Source organism: Numenius arquata, chromosome 24 (assembly GCF_964106895.1).
Source record: "Numenius arquata chromosome 24, bNumArq3.hap1.1, whole genome shotgun sequence".
Taxonomy (NCBI): Eukaryota; Metazoa; Chordata; class Aves; order Charadriiformes; family Scolopacidae; genus Numenius; species Numenius arquata.
The window spans coordinates 2529584-2537665 of record NC_133599.1 but is presented as its reverse complement, the minus strand read 5'-3'; the positions used below and the strand labels follow the sequence as shown (position 1 = coordinate 2537665).

The following is an 8082-nucleotide window of genomic DNA, read 5'->3' as shown; positions in this document are numbered from 1 at the left end:
CAATGCCCCGATGCCTCGTATTTACACCTGAGATTAGCCCTGCTGCATCTCTCCTGCCCCCAGCCCCAGAACTAGCCCCCAGGGCTACGAGCAACAGCGTGGGGAGAGCAGGTACCACAGGAGGCTTCCCACAAGCGGCCGTGTGAACACACACACGTCTCATTTGGCCACACGCAGGCACCTGCGCCCTGCCCTTGGTGCCTTCCACGTCACACCGAATACTTCGCCATGTCACTCTTATCAAAGACAACTTTGGTTGCAAAGTAAATGGCTACCAGGCCGAGGCCGGCGGCTGACACCATGTAGGCAGTCACCGACTGCGTAAACTGGACGATGGACCCCATGAAGAGGGAGGGGACAACCTGAGAGAGGAGGAAAGCACTGTCCAAAATAGCCAGGTCCAGGCAGATCCCTCGGCCAGGAGCCACCGAGTCCGGTTCTCCCACCATCATCATGAGCGAGACGTCGCAGGAGGAGCTGACGCACAGAGCCGAGCCGGCGGCGGGGGGCGAGGAGGAGGAGGAGGAGAAGAGGCTCCCAGCATGTCCGTTCTGGTAAGGCAGCTTCTGGCTGGAAAGGAGGCCTTTGGAGAAGGCTGATTTCTTGTTCAGTCGAGCTGCGTCTTCCTCCTCTTTGCTCTTGTATTTATGCAAAAATACCTAGGGGAAAGAAGGAGGGCAGGTGAGGGATGAGCAGGCAGAGGGAGGGTGCAGCAAGTGAGGGGGGGCGCAGAGGGGCAAAAACCTCTGTGCTTTGTGTGCGTTGGGTCAGGCTGTTGGAGGTAGGGAGTGCCTGCAGTGAGACTGGCCCACGTGAGATGGCCTCCAGGAGCCAGCCTGGCTTTTCCCCGACTGGCACGGGATTCAAAGCAACCCTGACTCACCGGGGGGAATCCAGCCAGGTGGTGCCTTTGTTGTGCTGGAGCTCTTGGAGCGACTGGGAACTCAAAACCTTCCTGCAGAGGAACCCAAAGGGCAGACCAACAGTTCAGAGCCCTGGATGCACGGCCACTTCTTAATATCCGATACTTAAAAGTGACACCAGCGTAGATAGCACAGAGCTGGGAACTCAGGAAAGAGCTCTTTTCTCAGCTCTGCAGCAGACCGTGTGTGCGTGACCTCAACTGAGCCGCTTCCTCTGCCTGATCCGAGCCTCCTCGCTCAGGCTAGGAAAGGGGGGGGGGGAAGAAAAACTCTTTTCCTTCTCACCCATTTTTTGCCTCACTCTGCTCAAGCTGTGAGATCTCTGGGGCACGGCTCACGCCAGTGGTTTTCACCCGGAGTATGTGGATCAAAAAGCTCTCTAAGTTAAGGCAAACAAATAACGGGTGGTCACGTGCAGACAGCGAAAACACTGCAGAGCTCCAGCTTTAAAACTCCAGGGCACTTGCAATTATGCACAACCACTGGTCTGCATGGGGTAGAGCAGATAACGAAGGACGTTAATCCATTATTCACATGGTGAGAGTGAACAAACAGAGAAAATAAAAAGGAAAAAACACCTGTTTGAAGGCAGAGAGCACCGCACCCAGCTGCAGGGCTCAGAGGGGCTTGACCAAACCATCCTTCCCTTCTCAGGAGGGTCCCTGGGCACAGCTGGAGAGGAGGGAAGCGCTGGTGCGGCAGTGTGGGCACCCTGGCTCCGTTGCAGGCCATCCCAGAGCTCTCAGCAGCCCTGGCACCCCCCAAGCTACACCCAGTCCTGCCCCGGCGTGTGCCAGCACCAGCCAGGCTCCCTCCACGCCGCCCCAGGCCACGGCTGCACATCTCTAGCACAAACAGCTTCAGATTCAATCAGAGAAGAGAAACCAGATGAGAAGAAACTTTACCTGGGCTCTGCTCGGCTGCTCGCTGTACCCTTCAACTCCTCAATTCTGCCCAGGCTCAGGAATTTACGCTTAAATGCATCAATCCAGGACCGTCACTTATCTTATGCGGAGCTTAAAAATCCTCCCACCTGCCTCCTATTGCCATCAGACTTCAAAGCAACTCAAAACCCAGGGCAGAAAGGACACTGTGTGAGCCAAACTAGGATGCCCCCCACGGTTCCAGCCCCTCGTACGTGACAGTGGTGTTCCCAGAAGCCTGCTCAGCTGCTCCAAAGGCCCATGCCACATTTTTGGGTTTCTGTACTGATCCAGGCTCTTCAGAGATACAAGTTCTGTCAAGGGTGTTTGAACACCTAGTGTGGAGAATTAATTTAAATCTAGAGAAAATGACTTAATCATATCATCACAGGAACGAGCTTAGTGAGAACCTGCGCTTTAAAACCAACCCTTGTAACACAGGAAACAACCAGAGGAGCCACCGGTGCCTCCATCAGCAGCTTCACCTCCCTCTGCAGTTGATGGGGAGTGGTGGGAACGAGGAACCCACCTCTCCCCGATGTCCTGCAGGAGACGTGAGAGCCCACCATACACCTCACCTCTACCGAGCTCACAGGCACTGTTAGGACACGCAGATCGTTTCCTCCTGTTCTAGACAAGGTTTAGCGGTCACGCAGAGAGGAGAGGGCAGGCAGGAGGACGGAGGCACTTACACAGCCTTCACCAAGCAAGGAGCTCCAGCCGAGGTGGCCCTGCAGGCTGTCACCAACGATCCCACAGGGTGGAAGCAACAGCCACTTTGGATGCCCCTTTTGCTGATTTGCTTTGGGAGGAGTGTTTAAAGTTTAAAAAAAAAAAAAAAAAGAGAGGAAGCAGGAACGAGGGAAGGCAAACAAAAACGATGACAGATTTCAACAGTAAGTAAAAAAGAAGAGAATAGAAACGGGGAAGATGGAGAATTTTCTGCAAAAGGCATTTTAGGGACTACTTCTTGTGGGGTCTCCCTGCAGCCTGCTGCAAAGTAGTTGGTAAAGGAAGGAGGAACTTTCAAGTTAGGGCAACAGAGAGACCAAACCCAGCTCTACCCCACACCTCATTGTGCTACGAGTGTTTCCCCGTCAAGCCTTTGGCAAACATTTGGGCATGTGGCCTTCACACCCCCAGCCTGCGGAGTTTGGTTTTCATTCTGTTGATATTCTGTCCATGGGAGATCCCAGCCAAACCGAAGCTTTTGCAAAGCAGAACCCTCCCTCGTACCCCTATTTTGACAGGGTGCCTGGTGCAAATTGGCATGGGTTGGTCAGAAGTATTTGTTCAATGTGAACATCTGGATGCCTGTGGTAAAAACTCCTACTTATTTCACTGCCTGCCATTGGGATGAAAGAGCTGCTCTCAAACCACAAATTAATTTTGCATTTGCAGCGCAAGAGAAACTCCTATTAATCCAGTGTGCAACTCAGGAACCTCCTAGGACTTCTCCACAAGGATAACATCTGTGGGACAGGATTACTAGCTTTTGTGTTGGTGTCAAAAGTTTCACAACGTTTATTCTTCTCGGAGCTAGGGGAATGGGAAGAACCTCACTTTTCATTTTACTGATCTTCATGCTATGGACAAAAATTGGAAAGCAGGAGCTTTAAGAGCTGAAAATTTTTGAGGTTTTTAGCACCTCAGGTTGGCAGCGCTGCAGATGTGACTCGGTTGCTGAATGCACACAGGTATAACTAACCTGCACCAGTTCCCCTAAAAATATGCAGAACACAGAGGAACATAGAACATCCCTTTTGATCCACCAATCCCAGTTGATTTCTCCCATCTTACCCACTTGCCACTTTTTAAAATTGCATAATTCTTATTGTGAGCAGGACGCTCACAATATTATGCATTGTGAAGGAGATGCTAAACTCTCTTATCTCCTCCATTTCAGGTGAACCTTCAGAGAAGACACAGCCTGGAGACAGGAGGCACATGTGGAAAACCTTTGTACACAGGCACGTTTCTCTTCCATGGGCTGCACTGATTGTCCCAGCTACCAGTGGCAGAAGAGGCTGGTGAAGCTGGTGACAGCCACCCGGCACATGGCCCTCTGGAGCAGATCCCTACCTGTTTTTCATGATGATACAGCGATGCCAGTGTGTAGGGCAGGATCTGGAGTGCAGAGAAGGTGAAGCCCGTCAGAGCAGCTGAGATGGTAACGATGATGACGCTGTGGGAAAGGCACATGACGAAGGCAGCCACGGGGAAGAAGACCACGCTGGCCAGGTAGACCGCCCGCGTCCCAAACTGCTTCACCATCCGGTCCATGATTGTCGAAAAGAAGATGGACGTGACGCATTGCAGGAAGAGGCCCAAACTACCCATCCGGACACCTGCAGGTAAGCAGAGGTGGTGAAACACGGCCCTGACTGCGCCCAGACTTCACCCAGCCTTTGGGCCTCCTTCCTTCTCCTTCGTGCCCAACTCAGGACAGCCCATGCAGAGTGTGGCACAGCCACAAACAGCCCTGGCAGCCACACGGCTGGGTCAGGAAGCAGAGCAGCAACACCTAACACAGCCCAGGGTCACACCAGCCACTGTCTGTAGCTCCCACCCTCCAGCAAGGACTTCCTACACGTGCTCCTGGGCACCCCAGTCTAACTAAAGGGGCATGGGAGATAGGAACCCAAATGCCATTCTTGTCTTTAGAAGTCCCTGTTCCCGCCTTCCAACTCTTGACCCAGGATCTGTCACCTGCTCATGAACCAGGATCTGTTGTTATCTGATGCCAAAACCAGCAGCAGAACAAAAGGAACAAGGAATTGTGCTTAAACCAAGGTAAAGTACACAACATCCACTAAACGACTGCAGTATCCGGTAGCAATCTGGACCTTACCCTTTGCAAAGATCTATCAGATTTCAGGGAATTAAAACCATTAACTCTTTGAAGCAAGGATCATTACTCAACACGTTTCTACGACAGGTAGCACAATGGAGCCCTGACCTGCTGGAAGCTATACAGTGTAAGTGTTAAATAATAATTAAGCTCCCTCTAAGTTAAATAGACACTAAGCACAAAGAGGCAGTGTACTGCGGAGCTCACAGAAGCAGTGAGTGGAAAACTCTGAGGGAAAGATACACAGCTGGAGGAGGAGGAGGCCAGGAAGGTGCCTCCAAGAATAAAATACTTAGATCAGGGAGAAGAAAAGAAGGGCTGGGCAGCAAGTCAAGGCTCTGGCACAACGCAGCAGGTAAAATGGGAGAGCAGGCAACAACAGCAAGTAGGTAACGAGCTGCAGGGAGCAGTATCCCATGATGTGGACACCGCAGCTACTGTCTGCAGTGGTGAGCACCAGAAAGCACTGGAGAGAGGGGTGAGAACTGGGGAAACTGCTCGAGGGCTCCCCAGATACAGACGTGGGACGGGAATCTCACAGTAGCACAAAAGGAAGATGCAGCAAAGCCCACCTCCCTGCTAGTGAGTGTGTCCTGGCTTTGCAACCCCTGCCCTCTGAGAGACAGGGAGCACCGTCACCCCTCGATAGAAAGGAGGGAATAGCAGTAAAAGGACCTGGCAGCGGCAACCCCAGCCCGCAGACAGAGCCGGATACGTCCTGCTCAGCACGCAACCTGCCAGACCGTTCTGCCACTTAACAATTCAGCCCCAGGCCAGGGCTGCGCTGCCAGATCTGGTTCTGTGCCGGGTAGCTCGGAGGACAAAGAGGCGTTTCCCTATTTGGGCCACTGTGAACGCTCTGGGGACCAAGGAGGAATGCTTTGTCCTGACCCACCTGCAGAAAGTCTAGTTTCCTGTAACGTTTTTTTACGTTACTAGCAGATCCGAGCCCATTCCTAGCTCCCACTAAACGCTCCTATCCCAGGGAACAGGCGCCGCAGCCTCAGAGCAGCTGGTTCTCTTCTCACCTTCATCGTAGTGGCGTCTGGCATCCGTGCCTGGCTTGGCTCTGGGGACCCCGTGGTACAGTCCTTCCCCAACAAAGTCCGTGTAGAACAGCATGAAAGTCATAAGTGCCATCCAGCTGCAGAGCTCGGCCACAAACAGGCGCCGGATAACCTTGGGGATGCGGCAGTAGAGGCTGTGAAGCCGTGGCACCAGCGTGCAGAGGTTTCTCAGGGCTTGCATCACGTGCCTGGCCTGCAGGAGACAGGAGCTCCGGGAGAGCTGGCAAGAGCAGCAGGCAGGAGGCGAGGGCTTCGGGGGAGCATCCTTCAGCGTGGGGCCATCCAGGACATCTGCTTGGGTGGCTGCCTCCTCCGTCACAAAGAGCGTGGCCAGCACACAGCCGAAGAAAATGACAGCGAGGAGGCTGAAGAGGCAGGTCTCCTGCCCTCCCAGGTACGGGGCCAGAAAGCTGCCCCCCCAGTCAATGGCTGGAAGCAGGTAGCCGATGCAGCCCCCCAGGCTGATCATGAAGGCGTACATGGAGAAGGCCTGGCGGCAGTTGTCTGGCTCCTGGAAGAGGTCTGAGAGCAGGGCTTCCAGTGGAGTGAAGCAGACCTGACCACAGAAATCCAGTAGCCCGATGCCCAGGATGAGGAAGGCGATCTCCAGCGGGCGAGGGTTGAGGGCAAACAGGCTGGCCAGGCTGCTGGCATGAGGGATAACGAAGAGGCTCAGCAGGACTCCCAGGCACAGCATCCAGATGAAAGGTCGCCTTCGGCCATAGCTGCTGTGCCAGTGGTCACTGGCGGATCCGATCAGCGGGACAAAAACCAAGCCAAGGACAGGTCCTATCCCTGGAAAAGAAAAACAAGGTGGTGTTAGGGGGACAGATCTGGTGGACACTGGTCTGTACGCACTGTAAAAAAGGCCTGGGACATTTCAAAAATTCAGTAAGCTCTGCTGTGTCACAGCTTCCTCCTCCAAACACAAGGCTGCCCTTGATCTAACAGCAGCCCTGCCACCACCCTGCAGAGACAAGCCTCCATGCCCTTATCTGCCCCTGCCCTCCAGTCTCAAAGGGGAAACAAGCACCTCAAAGACAAGAAAAAACCCCTGCCTACCTAAAACCATGGTCATGAACTTCTCCTCCACGCCCACTTCCAGCAGCAGCGGAGGGACGTAGGTTATTCCTGCAGCCAGACAGACCTCCAGGCCGAACGTCAGGGAGTTGACCAGCAGGAGCTGGGTCTTGCGGTTGTGGAAGAGCATGCTGCCCCCGGGTCTGCCCCACGCTGCCCCGACAGCCCTTACTGACACACAGCTGCGGTGCTGCGGCTGCGGCGCTCCCAGGGATGCCCCACAGGCAAGGTCTGGAGCTTCTCTTCCTGCTCTGCTGGGCAGATGCTGCCTCCCATTTTTAGCAATGGTGAACGAAGGGGCTTTTCCTCTTCCTCTTCTCGTAAGATGTGGCCCCAGCGACGTCGAGGCAGGGATCCCTCTCCAGGCTTCCCCTTCTGCTCACATGCTGTGGTCTGCGAGGAGAGAGAGCTTGTTAGACACGGGGTCCGGGGCAGGGGAAAGGGCTAAAAACAGGTATCACACAGACACGTCATCGCTGAGAGAGACAGTCCCCATCCCAAAATGCTTGTGGGCATGGGAGATGACGAGAGGACATCTGGGAGAGTGGCAGGGTTAAAAGACACGAACCACATTGGTGCCAGGTTTCTCTCCAAGGGCTTGTGACAGGTGAGACAGGCACCCGTCAGATGTGGTTTGGGAAAATCCAATCCCGCCTTCGGGCTAAGGGAGGTCTAATGACCTCTCCGTGTCCTGTCCAGCCTCATCCTGTCCAGTTGTGGCAGAGAGACAAAGGGTTTAGGGTCCCCTCTCCCAGTGAAATCAATTAGGAATCCCCCTTCGAGGAGCAGGGCTGCAGGCACTCGCCTGCAGTCACACAGGGTCACCTCCAGGGACCTGCGCCACCGCCTAATGACCTGGGCATCCTCCGCGCCACCCCGCAGCTCCCGGGGAAGCAGTTTCACCCAAATCCTGCCTCCAGCCCCCGAGACGGGGCGCAGAGAACAGATGGTGCCTCTGTGGAGTTTCACAAACAAACCTGACCCACTTTAGCGTCATCTAACAGTGAACGGCAATTACCTTACTCATTAGTCTGAGTCATTTATTTGCCCTGTAATGTGCTCCCTCTCTCCAGCTTTCTTCAGAGGGGAGAGGCCACCAGATCAGGACAGGGGCTAAGCAGCTAAGGGAAGAGTATCCTGTTATGAGCCTGCCACTATGTCAGTCTCCAAACAAAAGAAATCCTGCGAGGTTACCAGCATCTAGTCCTCCAAGCCGTTGGTTTGCTAAAAGCACCTCG

At 54.1% G+C, this 8082-nt stretch overlaps 1 protein-coding gene across 1 annotated transcript; it reads right to left on the bottom strand.

Annotated features, from left to right (window-relative positions):
* Positions 1–209: 209 nt before the first annotated feature.
* Positions 210–6974, bottom strand: SLC45A3 (solute carrier family 45 member 3). The gene is made up of 4 exons (XM_074163453.1): positions 6827–6974; positions 5726–6559; positions 3929–4194; positions 210–659 (listed from the first exon to the last, which is right to left on the bottom strand). The coding sequence occupies exons 1-4, from the start codon at positions 6972–6974 to the stop codon at positions 210–212; spliced, it is 1698 nt and encodes a 565-aa protein (XP_074019554.1).
* Between the last annotated feature and the right edge of the window lie 1108 nt (positions 6975–8082).

Coding starts and splice junctions, on each gene's coding strand:
- SLC45A3 (XM_074163453.1), bottom strand. CDS start 6,974: ATGCTCTTCCACAACCGCAAGACCCAGCTCCTGCTGGTCAACTCCCTG. Junction 6,560..6,826: donor GTTCATGACCATGGTTTTAG/GTAGGCAGGGGT, acceptor TTTCTTTTCCAG/GGATAGGACCTGTCCTTGGC. Junction 660..3,928: donor TGTATCATCATGAAAAACAG/GTAGGGATCTGC, acceptor TCTTTCCCCTAG/GTATTTTTGCATAAATACAA.